The sequence below is a fragment of the Schistocerca piceifrons genome, chromosome 5 (genome assembly GCF_021461385.2).
Source record: "Schistocerca piceifrons isolate TAMUIC-IGC-003096 chromosome 5, iqSchPice1.1, whole genome shotgun sequence".
NCBI lineage: Eukaryota > Metazoa > Arthropoda > Insecta > Orthoptera > Acrididae > Schistocerca > Schistocerca piceifrons.
The window spans coordinates 304,770,901-304,797,281 of record NC_060142.1 but is presented as its reverse complement, the minus strand read 5'-3'; the positions used below and the strand labels follow the sequence as shown (position 1 = coordinate 304,797,281).

At 39.6% G+C, this 26,381-nt stretch overlaps 1 protein-coding gene across 1 annotated transcript in view; it reads left to right on the top strand.

The window, feature by feature from the left end:
* Nucleotides 1-26,381, top strand: part of LOC124797862 (rho guanine nucleotide exchange factor 18) — a 605,682-nt gene that overhangs the window by 462,629 nt on the left and 116,672 nt on the right. Inside the window, exons 18-22 of the mRNA XM_047260933.1 lie at nt 3,826-4,287; nt 4,379-4,533; nt 22,248-22,380; nt 22,527-22,684; nt 24,974-25,083. Of these exons, the coding sequence (XP_047116889.1) occupies nt 3,826-4,287; nt 4,379-4,533; nt 22,248-22,380; nt 22,527-22,684; nt 24,974-25,083 (1,018 nt within the window). The remainder of the gene's footprint in view (nt 1-3,825; nt 4,288-4,378; nt 4,534-22,247; nt 22,381-22,526; nt 22,685-24,973; nt 25,084-26,381) is intronic.

Here is a 26,381-nt window from a genome sequence, read left to right as displayed (position 1 = left end):
ATTTCAGTGAAAATTATTCCTTTGTTATACAAAATGGGATCCAAAGTTACCACTGGCATAGAGGTGGTTGTACTCTACACCCAGTTGAGGAAAACAATGTTTTTGTTTGCAACCACTGTTTTATTAGTGATAACCAAGAACATGACACTGGTTTTGTTAACTTTGTACAAAAAGAAATTACAAAGTGGCTATCATTACATCATACTGACATTGACTCAGTTCACTACTTTACAGATGGTTGTGCTGGGCAGTACAAAAATAGAAACAGTTTTAAAAATTTGACTGAACACTTGAGAGACTTTAATTTGAAGGCCCAACACTCTTTTTTTGCAACAAGTCATGGGAAGTCAATTTGTGATGGCCTAGGAGGAACTATTAAAAGAATTTTAAGGAAAGCCAGTCTACAGCTTTCAGACAAAGAACAAATAATGACAGCAATCGATGTGTATAAGTTTTGTGAAAAAAATATTGAAAACATTCATTTTCGACAAAAAAGAAGCTGATTTGCATTCCTGGAACTAGAAGTTTTCATAACTTCAAACCACTTCCAACAAACAACCTTGAAATTAGAAGGACTACAGATAGTGTAAAACCCTCCTTAGTCTTTTCTTTCCATTCTTCTTCTGATTGGGTTCGTGTTGAACCATCCATAAATTGCTATGTGGCTGCAAATTATGATGGTAACTGGTACTTTGGACTGGTAAAAACAATATTCAATGATGAAGAAGCTGCAGAAATTCTATTTCTACATCCTTCAAGACCCGCTGCATCATTTTATTGGCCTGGAAGAGAAGATTCCTGCATAGTGCCTTTGGAGCACATAGTCTGTGTAGTAGACGCACCTCAATCAAGCGGCACTGGGAGAATGTATTACTTCAAAAAGGACTGTATCAAAAGAACTGAAAGCTCTTGGATGAAGTGGAAAAACAGTTTGAATCAGCATTAATGTTTGTTAAAAAGACAAAATTACTCAAAAAATTCAATGTTTCAAGCAATCAGTTGGGTTATACATAAGTGTCGTAAGTAAACTATCTTTGTACATAATTCTAATGTAATCTACTATAATTAATAAACATGTTAAAAAGCCATCATTATTTTTGTTTTATCAAGTAGCCTATATGTTTAAGAGTAAATTAAAACAAATTTGAGCATTCTATCAGGTCTGAGACTCGAGATATTGCAATTCTTATAAAACAAAACATCCGTTAAGAAAAAAGAAAAAAATACATATATATATTTTTTTTTTTTTCATAGAAAATATTAATATATTTTAATAGCATCATTTTATCTTCAAATATGTATAATAAATAAACTTGCTGCGAAAATTCATGATGTTATCTACAAGAGTTTTTAAGATAAGCAAATTTAAAGTTTTGAATACAAATTAAACTGACCATTTCCGAAGGTTCAGAAAACGCAAAACATAAAAACTTTAAAAATTTATATAAAAAAAAAAAAAAAAACTGTAAGAGATACAGCAAAAAAAAAAAAAATTGCAGGTGTTGTCAGGATGGTATTAGAACCATTTGAGCCAAATTTCATGAAAATCTAAGGAGGTGGGTGTAAAATTTATTTTTTATTGGATGATTTGATATGGAATGACCCAGATTGAATAACATCGGGGAGAGGCTACAACCCTGTCTCACTCCTTTCCCAACCACTGCTTCCCTTTCATGCCCAAGGCCAAGCCAGTAATCAGCATTATTTAATGCATTAACATTTTCACGAAATTTTCCTGTCCGTATCAATAACATATGATGAAGTATTTGCTCGTAATATTTCTTTTGCTGTTTCCTTGTGGTCTTGTAATAAGAAAGTTCTTCATCCGCACTGTCAGTGCCACCCATTGTATTGCTATAGTCGCATATTAACTGAGGGTTTGTTATTTCATCGCCTCATTTTGTTTCCATTACATGTGATGACAGATTGTATATAGTGCTCAAAGCACAAATTATGATTTTATCTTGCTATTTTAGGACTATGATGTTGCCCCTCTGGAAAGCACCGATTTCTCCCTGTTTAGGTTTTATGGCTGCAAACCTAGTCTGTAGACACTTTCTATCCACTTGGAGAGTTCCATAAATACACGTTGTGTATTATACAAATAATTGGCAAGTTTAGGTGATGCGTAAAAATTATCAGTTGTTACACAATAGCCCTTGCCTAATAGAGAATCTATGAGCTATAAAACAGTTTTGGTGGACATAGGGTGTTCTTTATGCTTATCATAAGTATGGTGTATTTTTGGCAGTGTAAAATGTTTCATATGTAACCCTTTGTAAATCACACAGAACAAATGATTTGTAGCAAAGCGAAATCTTTTCATTGGTAATACTGTTTCCAGCCAAAACTTCCATTGAATAATAATAATAAGCTTTCATTCATGTTACCATTTCTTTCCAAACTAAAGTTGAGTTGTTCTTGATTTGTAACTATTCAGTAATTTCATACACTTTTTGTAACTATTCAGTAATTTCATACACTTTTTGTAACTATTCAGTAATTTCATACACTTTTTGTAACTATTCAGTAATTTCATACACTTTTTGTAACTTTGCATATGAATATGTATCTTGATTGAAAGTGGGGTTACCCTAAAAGTGCCAGTATTTCATAACCAATCTGAATCTATCTCAAGGTCAGACTTACGAAAAAATCAGAATATGAATTCTTTTGCATTTCAACCAGTACCTGTATCTTTCAAGTAAACTGACTATACTTTGTAATAACAAAAGACCTATGACAAATTTCTTTTCATTTTCATAAACGCCTCTCCATTTCTTTGACTTGTAATTCATATTTTTGGACAACTTCTTGTTTTTCTGGTATGCATACTTGGTTTCAGTTACTAGAAAATGAATCCAAATATTGTCAAAAATATATTTCGGAGTACTGAAATGTTGTAGCATTTGTTTTTAAATTTGTTTTACTCCCAGGATTGAAGTAAAAGAGAAAGCTGGTAGAGCATTAGGAAAATCACTCTCATCAGTTTCATTCCATATGCAAAAATGTACAAATCCATTATCTTCATCCGATTCTTCATCACTCTTGCTAAAGATCTCTTCAGAACAGTTGTTCTCACTTCCTAAATTTATACAATCTTCACTAGAGTCACTGTGTTCAGTAGCAGCCACACATTTCAACGCATTAAGAACATAGGCTCACTGTTAACAGTGCTGCTATGCAACTGAATGTATATTGTCACAGTCTTTTTCAAATGAAATGGCATATTGTAGTGCAGTGAAAAGTAATGTTTTACAGAATTTTCTTGCTGCTTGGACATATCTCTCATACTATTACTATTAATTGTTAACAACACTTTGTTACTTCCAGCTGTGTGCTGCCTAATGCGTATTCTATGATGCAATTAAACAGGTCATAACTTGACCATTCCCTTCGGCCATGAGACTTGATAACTTGTAAAATGTGACTCCCATGTTCCAGAGCAGCAGAAAAATATTTGACAGAAAAATAGTGACTCTGCTATACAGAAAGCCCAGAAATCATATCTGACACAATAAATGCATGCCCACTGGAATTATATGGAAAGAGCTGAACATATGCGTGCATTGCCTGTAGCTGGAGGGTTAAAGTAAATTTTGTAGAGATGTTCTTTTTGGGCCCCTGCACCAATCTTTGTATGTCAAGTGTAACACATTTACATAATACATGAAATTAATTAAATGTGTATTTGTTCATTCTGGACATTGTTGAGAGGATGTGGTATACCCAGGGTATGGTCATGTGGACAGATGATGATTAATTTGTTACAGTCAAGTGAATGTTAACTTTTTTTCATATAGTCATGTAATTTCTGTGTTCCAGGTGTTCGTTGAAGGCTTTCAGAAACATTTTCAGTTAGGCAATGACCTAGAGCGGATGTTTCCATGTTTGTCGGAATTAACAGAAATTCATCTTAATTTTCTTCAACGGTTACGGCAAAGGCAAAAGGAAGAACCTGTTGTTGTAACAATCAGTGATATATTACTTGAACAGTTCTCGGGAGTCTGTGCTGAGAAACTGAAATCTGCTTATGGTGAATTCTGCAGTCGTCATAGAGATGCTGTAAATATATATAAGAATTATCTCCATGACAGGAGGTTTGCAGAATTTGTTAAACACTGTCAAGTCAATCCATTGCTGAAGAAGAAAGGAATACCAGAATGCATACTATTTGTTACCCAAAGACTTACCAAATATCCACTTCTCATTGAACCTCTAATAAAGACTGCCAAAGACAATAAAGTAGAACAGGAAAATCTTACCAAGGCACTGGCACTTGTGAAAGTAAGTACTATGCAAAACTTCACAATAAATTTTGAATAATCAGGCATTTGGACAATTATTAATATGTAAGAATTGTTGATTCCTTGTGCAGGAAATTCTCGTCGAAGTTGATGCTCAGGTGGCAGAAAAAGAGAAAGAGGATCGCAAACTTGAAATATATAACAAAATTGAAGCCAAATCTTTCACTATTTACCGAGGAAACAAGTTCAAGAAATCTGACATATTGCTGGAAAACAGGAAGTTGAGGTATATTGATGGATTTTTTTTTTAATTTTTTTTCACAATTGTACAATGAAGAAAATTGTGTTTCCACCAGAGGGTATCCTTCTTCTACTCTAAAATAGTCACTAAATTTCTTCTTCATTCAGCCATAATTTCTGGTTGCTTTACATAGATAGTTGGTCTATAAGCTTTATTGTTGTATCTTTCATGCCAATTGATGGGACTCTTTTTTTTCTTATTGGTCTCTCTCTCTCTCTCTCTCTCTCTCTCTCTCTCTGTCTCTGTGTCTTTCTTACAGTCTGCAGCAGTTTGTTTATTAATAAAGATTAACTGTTTTGCAGAAAGTTATAGTAACTTCTTTTTGTAAAGTGTGTATATATATACTTATTTGCATCTTAATACACAAAATCATAAAAAAAAAAATTTCCCAATTACTGTTTCCCTATACCATCATCTGGTGTGTATGCTTACCCTACCCAACATATGGAACCAGAAAAGTAAAAAAAGACTACACTTACCATCAGAGAACACAGTTAATATGTGGCTGCAATCACATTACAAATTGAAATCAGGATATCAAATTTTATGAATTTAAATATTAGAAAATTGTATAATATAATATTATAACAACAAAGGAAGAATTTTATGGAACACACTTAAAAGTAATACAGGAAATACAATCCATGGAAATGAGGTCGTTTACTTACATAAAACTATGAGAATTCTGTTCCCTGGAAACTCTTGGAATGGTCACCTACAGTAGAATTTGTGGTACTTCTCAGAAAAAAGAACAGTGTGGATTTCAAAATGGACGACCAACTGAACAGGCTATATTCCTCAAGGCGCATTATATACTAACATAAACAAATCACAAATTTCTATCATTTTGTGACATAGTTTAGGCAGTTTGATTCAACAAACTGTGATATGATCTTGCAAAGGTTTAAATATTATTATATAGTTGAAACTTTTTATAGTTTTGGTCTTACTTTATGATGTAGAGCAGTGTGTAATTAGTTCCACAGTGAGTGAGGAGATGAGGTGTTTAAAATACCGTACCCAGATTCAGGAGGACAAGGCATGCTCGGAAAATGAACACTTAAATCTTTGCGTGTGAGCTCTGATTTCTGTTTTTTTATTACAATAGTTATTTCTATCTATGTATGTTAGCATCATTGAAATATTTTCACATTCGGAGGAGAGGTTTGGCGATAGAAATTTTGTGAAAAGATCCTGCCACAGCAAAAAACACTTATGTGCTAACGAGTGCCACCAAAACTCGTGTTCTACATCCATGACACTCTCACCCCTATTTTACAATAATACAAAACGAGCTGCCCTGCTTTGAACTTTTTCCAATCCTATCCGATATGGAGCCCAAACCCCACAGCAATTCTTCAAAAGAAGAGCATAGTATAGGCAGTATCTTTAGTAGACCTGATGCATCTTTGAAGGGTTCTACCAGTAAATTGCAATTTTTGGTTAGCTTTCCCCACAACATTATGTATGTGATGGCTCCAGTTTAATTTATTCGTAATTGTAATCTGTAAGTATTTAGTTGAATTCATAACCTTTGGATTTGTGTGAATTATTGTGTTTCCAAAATTTAGTGGGTTTCTTGTGGTACTCAAGTGGATAACTTCACACTTTTCATTATTTAGTTTCAATTGCAACTATTTGCATTCTACAGTATGTTTTTTAAATCATTTTTCAATTTGTTTTGATCTTCTGATGACTTCACGAGAAGGTAAATGGCAGCATCATTTGAAAACAATCTAAGATGGCTGCTCAGATTGTGTCCTAAATCATTTACGTAGATTAGGAACAGCAGAGGCCTGTAACACTACCTTGGGGAGTCCCAGATACCACTTCTGTTTGACTTGATGATTTTCCTTCAGTTACTAAGAACTGTGACCTTTTCTGACAGGAATTAATACTCTACAGACACACAGTTTGATAAGAAATCATTTGTGAGGAACTGTGTCAAAATCCTTCTGAAAATCTAGAAATATGGAATCAATGTGAGATTCCTTTTCATTAGTGCTTGTTACTTCATATGAATAAAGAGCTAGTTGTGCTTTACAAAAGAATACTTTCTGAATCTGTGCTGACTATTTGTCAATAGATCATTTACTTCAAGGTAAGTCATAATGTTCAAATGTAGTGTATGTTCCAAAATCTTAGTGCAAATCGACATTAGTAGTATGAGTTTGTAAGTCAGCAGATTACTCCTGTTTCCTTTGCTGAGTAATGGTGTGAACTGTGAAACTTTCTGATCTTTAAGTACATTCTTTCATCAAATGAGCGATTGTATATAATGGCCAAGTATGGAGTTATTGTATCAGCTTACTCCAAAAGGAACCTAAGTGCTATACAATCTGGAACGGATGAACTGTCTTCATTAAGTGATTTAAACTGTTTCACTGCACTGAGGATATCTACTTCTGAGCTACTCTTGTTGGCATCTGTTCTCAATTCAAATTCTGGAACATTTACTTCTCATTCGTTGGTCAAGAACTTTCGGAAAAATGTATTTATTTACCCAACTTCAGTGCCACTGTTATTAGTAACATTACCATTGCTGTCGCACACCGAAAGTATTGATTGTATCAAGCTCTCTTTGGACTGTATTGGACTCCCTTTGGATTTTCTGCCAGATACTGAGACAGAGTTTCATTGTCGGACACTATCAAAAGCATCACGCATTGAAGTATACACTAAATTTCGAACTTTAGTAAAAGATTGCCATTGTTTGAGATTTTACGTTCTTTTAAATGTGGCCTCCTTTTTCCATTGCTTCTGCAACAGTGTTCTGACCTGTTTTGTGTGCTGTGGGGGTATCAGTACAATTTCTTAATAATTTATTTGTATATACATCTGCCAATTGTCATTCATACAATTTATTTGAATGTAAGCCACATCAGGTCTACTCTCACATAGTTTGGAAGGACTCTCTTGTAGGATGAAACAAGCAGAACTTCAGCCAATTTTTTTTTTTAATTGATTTATTTTGCATTTATTTTTGGTGGATTTGGGTGTTATGGTATTCTGTCTTTTTACAACAACCCTGTGATCACTAATCCCTGCATCTGTTAGTCACTATTACCTGAATCGGTTATGATACTCCTTTTTCTCAAGAGTATCTGTTGTTAAGAGCTCAAGTATGTTTTCACAGCCAGACATTTACGTTTAGAATGGGTTCCTGAACTAGTTGCTCGAATTAATTTTTGGGGCACACATTCAGTACAATTTCGGGTACTTTATGCCTGCCTCTGTCTTCAAACACACATTAACACCAACACATCAAGGGTAGGATGAAGTCACCACTAACTATAATTGTATGATTGATTGATTTTAACAGGGAAGCTAAAACAGCTTAGGTCTGACACACCACCACTAACTATAATTGTATGATTGATTGATTTTAACAGGGAAGCTAAAACAGCTTAGGTCTGACACACCACTGTCCGCACCGAAACTAGGTTTATTGTGCGGAATCGCTCCCTGTATATCTAGTAAAGCCAACCAGTGCCTTAAATAGTGCAAGGAGTCCCTCTACCAGTTTCTTGTTAGACAAAATTTCTTCAGATATAGTTGTCCCGAATATTCTGTATCCTTTACTCTCCATTGCCATGCATTCGAAGATTACGTGTGATGCAGTTTCTTCACACTCATCACAGATCCTACGTTTAGGGTCCTCTTCCGTTATACCCATTGTGTGTTGGTGTTTTTTTTAATTCCCATGGTTGGTCATCAGTCCAGTCAAGAGTTTGATCTCTTTCCTGTTCAGTTCCAGGATTACAGGGTTTTTTTAAAAAAACATGATGGGCATCATTACCTTACCATGTTTTTGTTTATGGGCCTTGGTCCAATATCCTATGTTCTGTTTCCTAAGCCAGTTTCGTAGTTCTAATTTGATCATAGCCTTGGTGATTGTCAGGACAGGTTCTGGTCCAATAAATGCAATAAATGGAGTTGTTGCCCCCATCCTAGTCAATCTATCGGCTTGTTCTTTGCCACAGATCCCTGAGTGGCCAGGGACCCACACTGGATTCACTCTATTGCTTCCCCCTAGCTCCACCAGAGCCCTGTGGCAATCTGCAACAATATTAGATCTTGTTGCAGGAGCTGTCAATGATTTAAGGGCTGCTTGGCTGTCTGAATAGATGTAGATGCTACGGTCATTGTAGCACCCATGCATATTCTCCTCCACACATGCCCTGATTGCAGTAATTTCAGCTTGGAATACAGAGGCCAGTTTCCCTAGAGAGATGATGATGCTCTCCAGTCATGGCTGAACCCCGTACAACCCTGCCCCAATGCCTTGATCTGTTTTCGACCCATCAATGAACCAAACGATGTCCCCCCGTATGGTGTCGAACTGTTTTCTCCCACTGCTCCCTACTTCCAGTTATTATGTTGTAAGGCTTGTCGAAGCAGTTGGGAGTTATTATATAGTCGGCAGTCATTTCCCCAGCCATACCTATATTTATCTCACTCACTATGTTAGTGTGTGATTCTGGATATCCAAATGAGACCCGGTTTTGGCCAGTTTGAACTCTGTGTGCCCCAGCTGCTGCCTCCATCTTGACCCAAAGGTCTTGAGCTCCCATTTGGTGCACATCGACAGTGCAGAAAGATACATATATAGCTTCTTTTCTGTGTTTACTTCATAGATTCTTACTTACATTGTGTGTGAGTTCTGTATAGGAGGTGTAATTTCGAGTTTTAGGTACTGTAATAGTAAATTCAGGCAGATTGTAGCGCAGTCGTTAGGCATTTGTTTTGTTTTGTTTTGTTTTGGTACGTCAGTGGCACTTGTCTGTCTAGTAGGCTCTCAGAGACCAGTGTGGCCTGAGCTCCCAGTTGGTGCACATCGACAGCGCAGAAAGATATTTATATAGCTTCTTTTCTGTGTTTACTTCATAGATTCTTACTTAAATTGCGTGTGAGTTTCGTATAGGAGGTGTAATTTTGAGTTTTAGTTACTGTAATCGTAAATTCAGGCAGATTGTAGCGCAGTTGTTAGGCATTTGTACAGGTTAGTTCATACATTCTTTGCGTGTTTCCATTGCGTTATCTAGGCACGGACTCGTGTTTCAGTAACTGTTGTTCAACATCGATTAGAATGGACAGGGACTGTGATTGCTGTGTTCAGATGAGGGCTGAGTTGGCATGCCTTCGCTCACAGCTGCAGGCAGCGCTGCCTTCGGTCACGCAGCTTGAGGCTGTTGCCAATGGGCACCTCTGTGGGGAGCTGGACTTGGGTATCACGGGGATGTCAACCTCGTCCCGTCTGTCCCCAGATCGGTCTGCCGCTGTGGTTGCCCTGGTTGCTGCCCGCAGTGGGGCTGAGCCCTCACCTGTGGTTGATTGGGAGGTCATTCCAAGGCGTGTCAGGCAGCAAAAGACGTCCCCGAAGGCTGATCAGAAAGCCTCCCCGGTGCGTCTGACAAACAGGTTTCAGGTACTGTCTCTGGCTGAGCCAGATGTAGCTGCCTGCCCTGTTTCAGAGGATGATTCTCGGCCTTCAAGCTCTGGGCAATCGCAGAAGGTGGGCTTATTGGTAGTTGGGAGCTCCAATGTTAGGCGCGTAATGGGGCCCCTTAGGGATATGGCGGCTAAGGGGGGGAAGAAATCCAGTGTGCACTCCGTGTGCATTCCAGGTGGAGTCCTTCCTGATGTGGAAAGGGTCCTTCCGGATGCCATGAAGAGCACAGGGTGCAGCCAGCTGCAGGTGGTGGCACATGTCGGCACTAATGACGTGTGTCGCTTTGGATCTGTGGAAATTCTCTCTGGATTCCAGTGGCTATCTGATTTGGTGAAGGCTGCCGTTCTTGTTTATGAGATGAAGGCAGAGCTCACCATCTGCAGCATCGTTGACAGAACCGACTGTGGACCTTCGGTGCAGAGCCGGTTGGAGGGTCTGAATCAGAGGCTCAGACGGTTTTGTGACCAAGTTGGCTGCAGATTCCTTGACTTGCGCCATAGGGTGGTGGGGTTTCGGGTTCCACTGAATAGGTCAGGAGTCCACTACACTCAGCTGGCGGCTACACAGGTAGCGGAGGCTGTGTGGTGTGGACTGGGCAGTCTTTTAGGTTAGAAGGCCTTGGGAAAGTACGGGGTGGGCTGCAATCTCAAAGGGTGCATGGCAAATACAGGACGTACTTGGATCAAGGAACAGTCAGAATTGTAGTTGTAAATTGTTGTAGTTGTGCTTGGAAGGTCCCTGATCTTCAAGTGCTAATAGAAAGCACATAAGCTGAAATCGTTACAGGTACAGAAAGCTGGCTAAAGCCTGAAATAAGTTCTGCAGAATTTTTTACAAAGTCTCATATGATGTTCAGGAAAGATAGATTAGGCAGAATTGGTGGTGGAGTGTTTGTGTCTGTCAGTAGTGGTTTATCTTGTAGTGAAGTCGAAGTAGATACTCTGTGCGAATTGGTATGGATTGAGGTTATACTTAACAGCTGAACTAAGTTAATAATTGGCTCCTCCTACCGACCCCCAGACTCCGATGATATACTTGCTGAACTGTTCAGAGGAAATTTGAGTCTCGTAACAAATAAATACCCCACTCATACGGTTATAGTTGGTGGGGACTTCAACCTTCCCTCGATATGTTGGCAAAAATACTTGTTCAAAACCGATGGTAGGCAGAAAATATCTTCCGAGATTGTCCTAAATGCTTTCTCTGAAAATTATTTCAAGCAGTAAGTCCATAAACCCACGCGAATTGTAAACAGTTGCGAAAACGCACTTGACCTCTTAGCCACAAACAATCCAGAGCTAATAGAGAGCATCATGACTGATACAGGGATTAGTGATCACAAGGTCGTTGTAGCTAGGCTCAATACCGTTTCTTCCAAATCCACCAGAAACAAACGCAAAATAATTTTATTTAAAAAAGCAGATAAAGTGTCACAAGAAGCCTTCCTAAGAGACAATCTCCATTCCTTCCGAACTGACTGTGCAAATGTAGACGAGATGTGGCTCAAATTCATAGATATAGTAGCAACAGCAATTGAGAGATTCATACCTCGTAAGTTGGTAAGAGATGGAACTGATCCCCCATGGTACACAGAACAGGTCCGAACGCTGTTGCAGAGGCAACAGAAAAAGCATGCGAAGTTCAGTAGAACGCGAAATCCCAAAGATTGGCTAAAATTTACAGATGCGCGAAATTTGGCACAGACTTCAATGTGAGATGCCTTTAAAAGGTTCCACAACGAAGCATTGTCTGAAAATTTGGTAGAAAATCCGAAGAAATTCTGGTCGTATGTAAAGTACACAAGCGGCAAAACGCAGTCAATATCTTCGCTTCGCAGTGCCGATGGTACTGTTACCAACGACTGTGCCGCTAAAGAGTTATTGAACACAGTTTTCCGAAATTCCTTCACCAGGGAAGACGAATGGAATATTCCAGAATTTGAAACACAGTTGCTAGCATGAGTTTCTTAGAAGTAAATACCTTAGGGGTTGCGAAGCACCTCAAATCGCTTGATACAGGCAAGTCTTCAGGTCCAGATTGTATACCGATTAGGTTCCTTTCAAATTACGCTGATACAATAGCTCCCAACTTAGCAATCATATACAACCGCTCCCTCACCGATGGATCTGTACCTACAGATTGGAAAATTGCGCAGGTCGCACCAGTGTTTAAGAAGGGTAGTAGAAGTAATCCATCGAACTACAGACCTATATCATTGACGTCTGTTTGCAGTAGGGTTTTGGAGCATATACTGTATTCAAACATTATGAATCACCTTGAAGGGAACGATCTATTGATACGTAATCAGCATGGTTTCAGAAAACATCGTTCTTGTGCAACGCAGCTAGCTCTTTATTCGCATGAAGTAATGACCGCTATCGACAGGAGATCTCCAGTTGATTCCGTATTTCTAGATTTCCGGAAAGCTTTTGACACCGACTTCTAATCAAGCTGCAGGCCTATGGGGTATCATCCCAGTTGTGCGATTTGATTCGTGATTTCCTGTCAGGAAGGTCGCAGTTCATAGTAATAGATGGCAAATCATCGAGTAAAACTGAAGGGATATCAGGTGTTCCCCAGGGAAGCGTCCTGGGACCTCTGCTGTTCCTGATCTATATAAATGACCTGGGTGACAATCTGGGCAGTTCTCTTAGGTTGTTCACAGATGATGCTGTAATTTACCATCTAGTAAGGTCATCCGAAGACCAGTATCAGTTGCAAAGCGATTTAGAAAAGATTGCTGTATGGTGTGGCAGGTGGCAGTTGGCACTAAATAATGAAAAATGTGAGGTGATCCACGTGAGTTCCAAAAGAAATCTGTTGGAATTCGATTACTCGATAAATAGTACAAATCTCAAAGCTGTCAATTCAACTAAGTACCTGGGTGTTAAAATTACGAACAACTTCAGTTGGAAAGACCACATAGATAATATTGTGGGGAAGGCGAGCCAAAGGTTGCGTTTCATTGGCAGGACACTTAGAAGATGCAACAAGTCCACTAAAGAGACAGCTTACACTACACTCATTCGTCGTCTGTTAGAATATTGCTGCGCGGTGTGGGATCCTTACCAGGTGGGATTGACAGAGGACATCGAAAGGGTGCAAAAAAGGGCAGCTCATTTTGTATTATCACATAATAGGGGAGAGAGTGTGGCAGATATCATACGCGAGTTGGGATGGAAGTCATTAAAGCAAAGATGTTTTTCATCGCGGCAAGATATATTTACGAAATTTCAGTCACCAACTTTCTCTTCCGAAGGCGAAAATATTTTGTTGAGCCCAACCTACATAGGCAGAAATGATCATCAAAATAAAATAAGAGAAATCAGAGCTCGAACACAAGGGTTTAGCTGTCCGTTTTTCCCGCGTGCTGTTCGGGAGTGGAATGTTGGTGTGCTGCTAATACTGCCCGTTATGGCTAAGCAGGCCAAACTCTGCGCCTTAGCAGCAACCCGCTGTTCTACTTTCTTCCACCACATTACGGCCCCATAGGAAATCGTAGTCTAACCACTGTGGTGTATATCCAGTGCATACCCCTGGGGCTTAGGCTCCAGTTTTTGCCACAAGCCCTCCTAGTACTCACTAGAGTACTTTTTGCCTTGGAGCAGATGCTCTTAATGTGAGTGGTCCAAGTTAGCTTCTCATCCAAGGTCACCCCTAGATATTTCACTGTCCCCTTCACAGGTAGAATTTCATCGAAGAGCTTTAGATTCCAACTTGCATGCTTAGTATGTCTCTTCGTAAATGGCTTCACAACAGTCTTCTTAGGATTAACTCTCAGATCCTGTTTAATGCACCATTTTTGCACAATTTCCAATCCTCCTTGTGCCATATTCCTGACTGTGTCAGTGAATTGCCAAGTATTACTATGACTAGGTCATCTGCGTATCCTTGGCAGAAGCATTGTCTGGAATTTAGTTCCTCAATGAGTTCGTTCACCACTAGATTCCACAATAGAGGAAACAAAACTCCTCCTTGTGGGCAGCCTCTAGTGGTCTTAATTACCACCTTTTCATTCATCATGGTAGCCTCTACCTTCCTCCCACTAAGCATGGCCCTGGTCCACCTACATATGGAGGCCCCCAGGTCATGCACCTCTGCTGCCCTTACCATGGAATCGAAGGTCATGTTACTGAAGGCCCCCCTCGATATCCAGGAAGATGCAGAGGGCTGTTTCTTGGAAGTGAAGTGCTTTTTCCACCTTCCCAAAGAGTTGGTGGAGAGCTGTCTCACATGATTTACTGGTTGGTATACGTGTTGGTTCGGGTGTAGACCCTACTTATCGTCCTCTTCCCAACATATACATTAATCAGTTTTGAGAATGAAAGGGGACAGACTGATTGGTCTCATATCCTTGGTCTTGGTATGATCAATTATCCCTGGCTTTGGATTGCAGACAACCTTCACTGCCCTCCAAGCATTGGGAATGATTCCTACTGCTAGGCTAACCTTGGATACCCTGCATAGGACTCTTATGAGCTTTCCTCCTGTCTGTTGCAGGAGAGCTGGAAAAATTCCATCTGGGCCAGATGACTTGAATGGTAGGAATGTTCCCACTGCCCACTGGCTTTTGTTGAAGTTCACACACTCTTTGGCCCAATCCCAGTCCTCTCTTAGAATGCCTGAGAACCATTGTCTCTCTAGGGTCACATATTGGTCTTTGTTGTCCGGCAGAGCATATTGAGGAAAGTGAGTTTTGAGGAGCAATTCCAGTGTCTCGTGTGCTGTCTTTGTATATTCCCCATCCTCTTTCCTCAATGTACCTTCTGGATTGGTTGGTACTCTAGTGAGAACCTTGTGAAGTCTGGCTGGTGCAGCCGTGCCCTCCACTCCCTCACAGAATGCCTTCCAGGATGTCTCCTTTGCTTGTCTTATTGCAAGATTGTAATTGACAAGGGCCTCACGATAATTTAGCCCATTGTCCTTTACGTCTCTCAATATTAAACAGTTTCTGTACCTGTTTTCTTTGCATTTACAGTTTGTTATTCCACAAAGGAACACTCCTGTTTGTGCACTTCCTGGTGATTGTGCAGTTGTCCTGATATGAAGTCCCTATGGCAGAAGTAACAGCCTCTGCTACTTCCTCAAATTCTACTGGATTCCTTATTGAGATTTTAATTTCCGATAAACATAAGTCAACGTCCCTCCTATATGTCTCCCAGTCTGTTTTCCTAGGATTCCTATAGGTCATGGTCTGTCTGATTCCCATTTCAACCTTGAATTTGATGTACATGTGGTCCGATGAGGATGGCTCCAACACCATATGCCATTGTTTGACATAGCTACCATCGTAGTTATATCAATTACTTCTTCCCTTTTGCTATTCCTGAATGTAGTTTCATTGCCCATATTCAGGACCTCTAAGTTGTTAGCTAAAAGAAATTCAAGAAGGTACTCGCCTCTACTGTTGGTGTCCTTGCTGCCCCACACTAAGTTGTGGGCATTGGCATTGCATCCCACCAGCAGTTGATCACCTTGCCGATGGTAAGTCTCTACCAGTCTCCTCGCATCCAAGGGAGGAGGAGAGCTGTCTTCATAAGGAAGGTATGCTGAGGCCAAAATAATTTCCCTCGTGATACCTTCCTCACATTGCTGCATTTTAATGATCGCTAAGTCCCAAGAGCAGAAATCCATCATTGGCATGAAAGAAATGCCATTTCTTACATAGATGCATGTGGAAATTCTTGAACATATTCAAACTTATGTTACTGAGATAAATAAATTGAAAACTATTCCTCAGTCATTAAATTTCAGAGCTGTTTCTGAAGCAGCCAACGACAGATTGCTATCTCTGAAACTGACATTCTTCATTCAACAGCACACTTGTTGGAACCATTCTTACTCGATTTTCACAGTGATGTCCCAATGTCTCCATTGCTGTATAACGTACTACATCATCATATGAACATTTTGATGCAGAAAGTTATGTAACTAGGTGTCTTCAATAGCAAAACATCTTCTTTGATGAAAATTGACTTAAATGATGTAAAGAATCTAGTTATTGTAAGACAATTCAATCTGGATTTTGCTATAAGAAATGTACTGAAAACAATTAGGAATGTATCTGAAGAGGAAATATTGTTGCTAAAGGAAAACATGCATTATTGCCTTAGTGGAAAAGCTGTGAGAAAGATCACTGTTGAAATACAACGTAACACGTATAATTTCCTGCTTGAATCCAAAAATTGCATTAAACCAGGTAGTAGCTCAAGGAAGATTGACAATAAGTCTTGAAATTTTGGTTGCAAACAGAAGAATGTTGAATTCGAAGGCAGACCATGTCAAACTTGAGTGTGTGGAGATCTGGAGAGAAAAAAAGAATTGAAGACAAGATGAAATGTTATGAAAGAAGTGAAAATCTTCTTGATAAATTCTGGATTAACGTAACTGAACTATCTTCAAAGCCATGCCCAAATTTCTTAGATTTTATGCAAATTCTTTTAATAATCACAGTTGAAAATGCTTCTGTTGAGTGAGGCTTTTCTGTAAACTCTGAAATTATAGTTGAAAATCAAACAGAAAAAAGGCTTATTGCCCAGAGGTGCAATTGATGCAGTCCAGGATGCAAATGGAGTTGACAATTTCAGCATCAACAAAATTCTTATACACTGTTTTCGCAATGCACATTCCTTGTACAAAGATGATGTGAAACGTAAGGCGAAGGAAGGTGAAAGAGAAGAGGAGGAACAATTGTTGAACAAATGAAAGTAAACTGAAATCAAAGAATTAGAAACAAAAAGAGCACATATGTTGAGTTAAATTTAAAGAAATGATTTATTCATTTTTATCACGACAAATTCCTACTGTTTGTTCCATTTAATCAGCAAGTTACATTGTATATATATGTATTTGTAATTTGTTCCTGTATTTTATATTACTAAGGAAATAACTTGTCATTAATTGTGCATATTTTAATAATAATCATTATGAAGTTTTGAAAAAAAAAGGATGTTTTAGTATCAAATTTAACATGGAAAAAATTTGACATGAAAAACCTGGAAAAAACCTTGAATTTGAAAATGATCAGTCACTGGACACCCTGCTTTTGCCAAAAATGTATTCATTCTGCACAAATGAGTAAATGAAGAAATGATAAGAATGAAATAAGATCACAGTGTCTATTAACCAGCTATCGCGATAATTGTGTTTGCGTAACAGTTCCACTCAAACACTTATCCCAGATGATGTACACTCCTCAGTGACGAGCACATCGTCCGATCGCGTGAACGTGGAAGAACAGTGAACATGTGCCTGGGATGTACGGACTTTTTTCGCAATCACGGGGCACCATGCATTTCAGGATGCGATGAAGTGAAAGTGCAAACAAATGGAGAGTGCTAAACAAACTTCTGTACACATTGGTGGGGCTCTCGCTTTAAGCTCGACCCACGTAGTCCATCGATTACAGTTGTAGACTCTGGAAGAACATATCTGTACTGTATGGTGGCTCAGTTTGAACTGCCATTGCTTTTCGCTAACTCATGCCTGTGTGCACCACACATCGCCAGAATTTTGTCTATTGGTGTTGTGTGTGCCAACAGATATGTGACACAGCTAACTTGGGCCAGCCATGAACAGCTCTGGTCCGTTCCCACATTTTTGTGTTGCCTGAGAGAAAGTACTGGTGTCCAGTTTGTGTGATATTGGATTCCATGCACTTCGTTGTGGCGTCAGTAAACGTGCGATGGTGGCAGGCCAGTCAGCGGTGGCACCTGACATCAGTGTGGGGGTCGACAGAATGTGTGTCCTCATGCAGCTGGGTAGTGATGGCAAGTTATGGAGGCTTTCAATGTTCAATGGAGCCACTCGACCATGCCATTAGACACCAGGTTTTCGCAGGTAGTTCTGTGTAACTGCACACCACACAGACAGGTGACATGGGTGAACAGCACATAGTCAAATTGGCAGCTGTGATTCATTGTGACGTGACTGGGGCAGCCGGAAAGTGGGACCCAGGTGCTGACGAAGGCTGTGGCAACTATCTTGGTGGTGATGTTTGCTATGGGCATTGCCTCCAGCGAGTATATGAAGTTAACTACCATCGTCAAAAGATATCACTTGCCTTGGAACAGAGTGAGCCGGCCCACAACATTCATGTGTACATGTGCAACATGTTGTGATGCATCAGGAAAGGTGCCAATGAGTGCATGGGTGTGCCTCCTGACTTTGACATGCTGTGCAGGTGTGCACCCATTGATGGAAGTCGGAGTGTGACAATCCATGGATGCGTTCGAAATCACTGTGCCAGAATTTCTGCAGAGAAACGAGCAGTGTCTGCCTGTGGAAACGTCACACCAAAAAGTGTTCGTACATGCTATAGCGCTGTGTACATGCCATGTTACGTACTGATGCCGTACAGCCAGCACTTTAGCCACTGTTCTCAGGGCCACACAGTGTCATCACCTGTGCCGGGCGATCACTGGACATCGAATGCAACAGCAAGCCAAGCAATGTGTCAGTTGACACAGTCAAGCTGGATTATATCACGACTACTCCTGCCATCGTTCTCTTCTTCGACCCAGTGGAAGTCCTGTTGATGGATGACTCTTCCTCCACTACCAGTCAAACAGAGCGTGTACGCGTGGCCGCCCACGATGCACACACACCACCAGATGTCATCTTGCCTCCACATGCACCACAACCTCACCCTACCTTGTCCACCAGTCAGTACAGCTGCGTGATGTGCGGCCACCACAAGTGCCCTCACCTACCCCAACATAGCCACCAGTGGCCTATGTGACGTGCTCTGGCTACCACAACTGTTTCAAACACCCGTGATGCATCATAACAAGACCCCAGCTGTCATCTGCTGTAGACACCCTGTCTTCAGTGAGCCATGTCGTCAGCACATTGCCTGCAGTCGAGCTCCAGAAACCACCCACCATGTAACCAGCTGCTTGTCTGTCACAGCAAGGAGTCATGTTTGTGTCCTGGTGCTTCTGTCGCCTCTGGCTTTTAGGCCAGATTAACTTCTGCATCTGGTTTCCATGTCCTTTCTCATTCAGCTGCAGATGTCTCTCTCTATGCCGCCAGGGATTGTCCATTGCAGCTCTGGGAACTGTGTTTTTGCAGCACAGCTACAACAACTTAAAAACACTGCTAGCTGTTAAAATTGCAGCACCATGAAGGTGACAAACGTCAAATACAATGGTGTGTGCCACATTCTTGGATATGCAAATGATTAACATTTCTACACGATCGCACAATGTTGGTTGGAGTAATACTACCTGTATTCTTTAAACAACAAAAGATTTTTCTGTGCATTTATCCTTCAGAAATTTCATTGGAATGTTTTTTTTTTTTGTCTTCTCACTAAGTTATACTTTGTATGAGGAGGAGCCAATGGCCTTGCTGCAGTGTCAACACCACTTCCCGTCAGATCACCGAAGTTAAGCTTTATTGGGCATGGCTAGCACATGGATGCATCACATCTGTGTCTGTCGAGTGCTGTTGACAAGCAGGGTGCACTCAACCCTTGTGAGACCTAAGGAAGCTAATTGATCAAGAAGTAATGACACGAGTCATGAAAACTGACAACGGCTGGGAGAGCAGTGTGCTGACCAAATGCTCCTCCATATCCTTATCTGTCGACGCCTGAGGGCTGAGGATGACATGGTGGCTGTTTGGTATGATTGGCGTTCAAGACCTATTCAGACAGTATTTGTTTGTTTGTTTTGTGTAAAAAGGAGAAATGTGTACCAGCACACATCAGAATTTGATAGCCCCAGGATTGTGGCCTGTCAAGATTGCAGTCTGTCTTACCACAATATTGCTGCTCATGTCATTTGGTATCCCACATCTGTCAAGCAAATGTCGGCCATAAGCCCGGCAATCGGGCAACCCATGGCCATTTTTATCAATTCAAAATAAATCAGTTTTTTCAATAGCGCTATGGACATTAAAGATAACATTAGATTCTATGCATGATATGCTGATGATTTGTTGTTTGTGGTAGATGGGTCCTATAAGGAGATGGAGCAGTTATATACTCATTTCAATTCGATGCATGAAAAAATGAAGTTCTCTATGGAACTAGGGAATAATACTAGAAAGATTAATTACTTGGATTTTAACTTTATCAGTAGTTAACAAGGGGATAGAGTTTAATATTTATTGAAAGCCTACATTTACAGATTGCGTCATTCCCAACAGGTCCTCGCATCTGTGGGCGCAGAAAATGGCTTTTTTTCAATTCGAGTGTACACAGGGCAATAAATTTACCTCTTACCCAGGCTAACTTTCAAAAAGAAGTGTGTACCCTCAAAGAGATTGCTGGTAATAATGGTTATAACCCCAAAATAGTCATAATATAATTGAGCACAAAATGTAAGGGTTTTACACCTATTCCATTTCTAGGAAACACATCTTATAAAATGCAATGTGTGCTCCATGAACACGATTGTAATGTAGCATTTTCCACCAACAATAGCCTAAAATGGAATTTTGTTTGTTTCAGCAATAACAATTATAATGAGCTATTGCAATCAGGAGTTTATAAATTGAAATGTAATGATTTCCCGGCGTATTACATAGGGCAAACAGGTAGGTCTATAGCCATAAGATATAAAGAACACATGCTCTTGAGGATGGGTATGAATAAGAATGGGTCAACGTTTGCTGAACCCATCATCGAAGGAGTACATACGCCCCAACCTGTTAACAACACTGAACTATTGTGTAAAGAAGCAAAGGGTATGAAATTAGATTTGTTGGAGGAGGTGCAGATATACAAGCCCAAAAAGTCTGGCAGTTGGAATTTACTGAATGATCAGTGTTATTTGAAAGTTCCAGCTTCCTTGAAGGTTTACAGCCTGTATTGGGCGTAGCAGATTGGCACTAGTAGTTACTTGATTGTGCCATATGAGTGTATGATTATCTTTTGAGATAAACTTATATTTTAGGACAATGCTCCAGTAGGAATTCATCATAGTCATGAGCTGCTTTTATGTTAACATTGGTTTATGTTGAGACAGATATGTTTGTGTGTCCTTTGTCATCATGTATCATGTTACCGGACTCATGCATTAGGGTGCTAGTCACAGAGATAATGTCAATCACTGGTAGTGTGGCTATGTACGACGACTCTGGTCGGCTGGTAGACTTAGCCATATAAGCTATTAGAGCACATAATGTAAGCTGAAGTTACATTTGTAATGATTGCCTGGCATATTGCATAGAGCAAACAGGTAGGTCTACAGCCGTAAGATATAAAGAACATATGCCATTGAGGATGGGTATGAATAAGAATGGGTCAACGTTTGCTGAACACATCATTGAAGTTCATCAAAGAGTGATAAGACAAACTTCGTTATATGAAATTGTTAATGTTCTACCACTCTAATGATTGTATGCAACAGTATTTCATCTCTTGGACATTTGTATTAATAGTATATGATTCCTCATTTGCACACGTAGGCTTGTTATTAATTTATTGTTGTACATATTGACTAGTTGCCTGATAAACGGTGCGACATAGCTCACTGTGATGAGTGCCACCTATGGTGCGCGGGCTGCAGCACATTTGACAACTGTACGCCCAGTGTAACAGAGGTAGTGGCGGAGGACATATGTTGTCGTGTGTAATTTTACTTCTATTCAAAACAGGCTTATCTCTGTTGAAGTTATTTATTGGTCTTGTCGCAGCCGCTGGTCTAAGACATTTTTCATTTATTAATGTGTATGTAAGTAATGTGTTATCACTTAATTCTGAAGTTTATGTGTAGATTGTATCACTGGTCTAAATGTTATTTTGATCATTTTTTAGGACTTCTAAAGGAGGCTATATTATTATAGCAGAAACCATGGTCAAGGTTTAAAATAAACAGATTTTAGTGCAACTGTGGGTTGTTTTTCATTCGAGACAATTTCGCAGTGGCTGCTGTTGTCGCTGCCATGATGAAAATAACATAATAATATTATCATTGAGCGTCAAATTCATGCTAGCACTCCCATTACCCATCTGCCCCGCCCCTAATTCTCTCTCTCTCTCTCTCTCTCTCTCTCTCTCTCTCTCTCTCTGTTCATTTATCTTTAGTTTGTAAATTATAATAGAGAATAATAATCACATGATTTTCAACATTTTTGTGTTTGTAAGAAATGATACACTTTTAAATCATTGATATTGCTCTCCACGTTTTGAGTGATTATTTTTGTTTTCATATTATGAATGCCTATTTTTTATCTTGCTATAAATGAATAATTTCATTTCATTGTTTCAAAAATAATGCCATATTTTTTCAATCTATAGGTTCGAAGGTGTTTCAACTTTGATGCAAGGGAGGAGTAAAATGCAAGTTGTCTTGGTTATTGTATTATCAGATGTTCTCTTCTTTCTGCTGGAAAACAATAACAAATATTCTTTCTTTACTCCAGATAACAAGGTAAATTATCGATGGGAAAAGTATTTTGAATAGCGTAACATCATTTTCAAATTTATATCTCATTTGTTTATAGTTGAAATAGTGTTCATATACTTCTTCATAATTACCAGTTGCTCAAACACTTCACTTTTATTTATTTATTTCAGGCTGGCGTTGTCTCCCTTCAAAAACTGCTTGTCAGAGAGAAAGCTGGGCAGGACTCAAGAGGCATATATCTTATTTCGTCCAACCCTTCAGAGCCTGAAATGTTTGAACTGAAAGTACATAAACCAAAGGACAAGCAAGTGTGGATACGTGCAATAAGGTTTGCAAAAATCAGTGTTAAGAATAATAATACTAATGATAATCGAATCATTTAATACCCATAACTTAATCTTAGGCAACGGCCTTGGCACAGTGGATACTCCAATTCCCGTCAGATCACCGAAGTTAAGCGCTGTCGGGCTTGGCCGGAACTTGGATGGATGACCATCCAGGCTGCCGTGCACAGTTAAAGAAAACCATCATAACAACCAGGAAAGTGGTGTGCTTGACCACACGCCCCTCCTATATGAATCCTCAGCTGAGGATGACACGGCAGTCGGATGGTCCCAATGGGCAAATTATGACCTGAAGACGAAGTGCAATAATTAATATTGAATATCAGTGAAATGCACATACAAAATTCTCTCTTATGATCTGTTAAAAAAATAAGAGTGTTCACCAAATATTCAGCATGTTGATCTTTGATCACAATAACAAACTGGTAAGACAGTATGTGTAATGAACAGTTTCAGAAAACCAACTCCATATTGGAATTCATTGAAAATAGTACTTACATAATGGATGATTGCTCTATAAGAAATAACATAGTTTCCGCAGTCACCAGTAATGTGAAACTCAGCTCTCCATATATTTTCATGAGACTCGCAAGGCAGTGGAGCCAACAAAGGTGCTACATTTCTTGGCTTAGAGAAAGCATACAGAACGATTCTACACAGTCACCAAGTAAATATGTGCTCGCAGAATATCTTTCTTACCATATACATGAGTGGGTTTGAGACTTCTTGGAAAACAGAGCTCTTTATATTATTCTCAGTGGGGAGAAACTGCCAGGGGAAAAAAAAGGCAGTGATGTCAAACAATGGAAACTCCGGCTTTGAATATCAACAATGTAGTAAAAGATAGAAAGATAGATTGTTACTTACCATAAAGAAGACTCGTCAAGTTGCAGGCAGACAGATGTGATTAAAAGAAACTCACACTTAGCTTTCGGCCACAGCCTTCGTCAGTAAACACACACCCACACACACACACACACACACACACACACACACACACACACACACACACACACACCCCTTACATATTCACGACCACTGATTTCAGCATCTTTGGCTGGAATGCAACATCATGTAGGAGGCAAGCAGCAATCTTAAGGGGGTGGGGAAGGGGAAGAGGTAGTAGTGTATGGGTGGGGGAGAGACAAACGCTGTCTGGTGGAGTGCGCAGGGACCACACTGGCAACAGGCGCAGCATCAGGAGGGTGTGGGGCAGGGAGCTGGGGAAAAAAGGGAACAAAAAAGGAGACGAGTGGGGAAAGACGTGTGAATGCATTGGCAGAGGGCTGCAAATAAACTTGGTGGAAGAAAAGAATGGGGAGGAGATGACAAGACAGAGAGGGTGGAAACTGTTGGGTGGAGGGTGTGGGGATGGCAGTGTGTTACCGTAGATTGATGCCAGGATGGATAAGGGACTGGAGAATGTATTTTAAGGATAACTCCCATCTGCACAGTTCAGAAAAACTGATGGTGAAGGGAAGGATCCAGATGGCTGTGGTAGTGAAGCAGCCATTGAAATCAAGTGTGTTGTGTTCAGCTCATGGACACAGTTTGGTGGTGGCCGTCCATCCTGGTGGACAGCTGATTGATAGTCATGCCAATATAAAAAGCTATGCAGTAATAGTAGCAGAGCTGGTAAATGACGTGAGTCCTTTCACAGGTGCCCCCCCTCCTCCCCCTCCAATGAGGCAGCATAAACCTGTGACAGGACTGGAATAGGAAGCGTTCGGTGGGTGGATTGGGCACGTTTTGCACCTTGGTCTTCCTCAGGGATATGAGCCTTGTGGCAATGGGTTGGAATTGAAAGTAGCATAGGGATGGACTAGGATGTTGTGGAAGTTGGGTGGGCAATGGAACACCACTTTTGGAGGGGTGGGTAGTATCTCGGGTACGATGTCCCTCATTTCAGGGCACAATGATAGGTAATCAAATGATTACTTTGTCATATGCTCGAAATCATTGAGAGTTCCACAGCCACTAACAAATATATTGCATAGAGCCATTTGTTTCAGGTTCTTTGAAAGTGAGGCAGTGTTAATGCTGTCCGTGAGCTTGTCCTCATTCCACCAAACAGTAGAGGATAATTGTGCTGGTGAAACGTTAGATTGTAAATCAAACTGCCTTCAGCCATAGAACCTGAAACAAATGCCTGCAAGCAGTTATCGTGTTTTGTTTGTTTGCTGAACATAGTGAAAGGAAATCGGTTGCCCAACATAGTGTTCAGTCAGGTTTGATGAGAGATGTACAGATACTGAAAATCCTGTGTATTGCAGGTCAGCTGTGGAGAACTGTCAAGAAGATGAAGATGAAGGCATAGTTCTCAGCTTGGAAGAGAAACAGAAATTAATGGAAGCAAAGCAGTTGCAAATTCGGCAAATTGTTGGTAAGTATACAAATTTAAAATGCCATTTTTGTGTAGTTATGTGTAGGACACAGCAGAAGCAGGATTAAATTACATTATTTAAGAAGTTTTTTTTTTTTTTTTTTTTTTAAATCTTAGTTTATCAAACAATTCTCTTCTGAAAAGAGGCAATTCCAATTCAACCTCTTCTCTCTGTACAATTTATTTGACATTTTATTTACAATCAGAAACCAAATTCTTTAGTATTTTACGTTACCAGTCCTTCTACAATTCAAATTCAAGAAGGAGTATTGAATAATACTGTTGGATAGCATATTGTAACACTATGTATGGGAACCTGATACCACATCACCCAATATGGTAAGAATTTAGGAATGTAACATTAAGCCCAAAGTAAACACAGAAAAGAGACCATAGTACCGGTATTTATTTATGGTGTTCGGAAAGATACAGTTCTGTTGAGTATCTGTAATAATGCCAGATGAGTAATTAAACATGTACCCAAGGATACATTCAAAACTGAGTTTTTTGACATGTCCCTGTATCAGAATTATTGGGTACTGAGGGGGGAGAGGGGGGGGGGGGGGTGTAACTGGCACTAACACTTTCACTACAAAGTGTGTCATGTGACAAAAGATAATTTTAATATAACTGCAATTTTCAAAACATTGACTTCTGGAAAATGCTTATTTCAATCCTGCTGATACTTCATATTTTTGGTGAATTTCACAATGTATTTCATCTCTTCTTTTAAATCCTGTATTTTGTTGGGTAGATATTTTCATACCCTCTGAATTACTCAACCGACAGATTTTTTAGGTTTAATGTAGGCAAACATTTTGTTGAACAGTTCTCTATAACGTTTTGGCTAAAGAACTAGATTACTTTATACCTCACTGTTTGTGATAATGCAATAACAAGAATCAAGATATGTTTTTGACTTTCACAAATTTTTCCCAGCAGTACAAAAGAAAAGTTTTGTGAAGGTGCAGAGAATAGCATAACAGAAAGACTTAAATTGAAGAGAGATAGTATGAAAAAGATGTAATCAATCTTCTGTTAGGAATTGTAACATAATTGTTATGCTTTTGTTATCATTTGTCACAGACTAATGCACCTATTCGTTAGTGCCTTATAGGAGATCTTTGAATATATGTCAGTAGTGCAGTAGAAGTTTGTTGGAGATAACAGCAGTATAGTTTGCATTGCTGGTAAATCATGCATCTCTTGACAGTTATAGCTAACTTAGTGAATGTTATTAGTCTTCGGAATGAAAGAAAACATATGTTCATTGTGTGTACATTCTACTGATGCAAAAA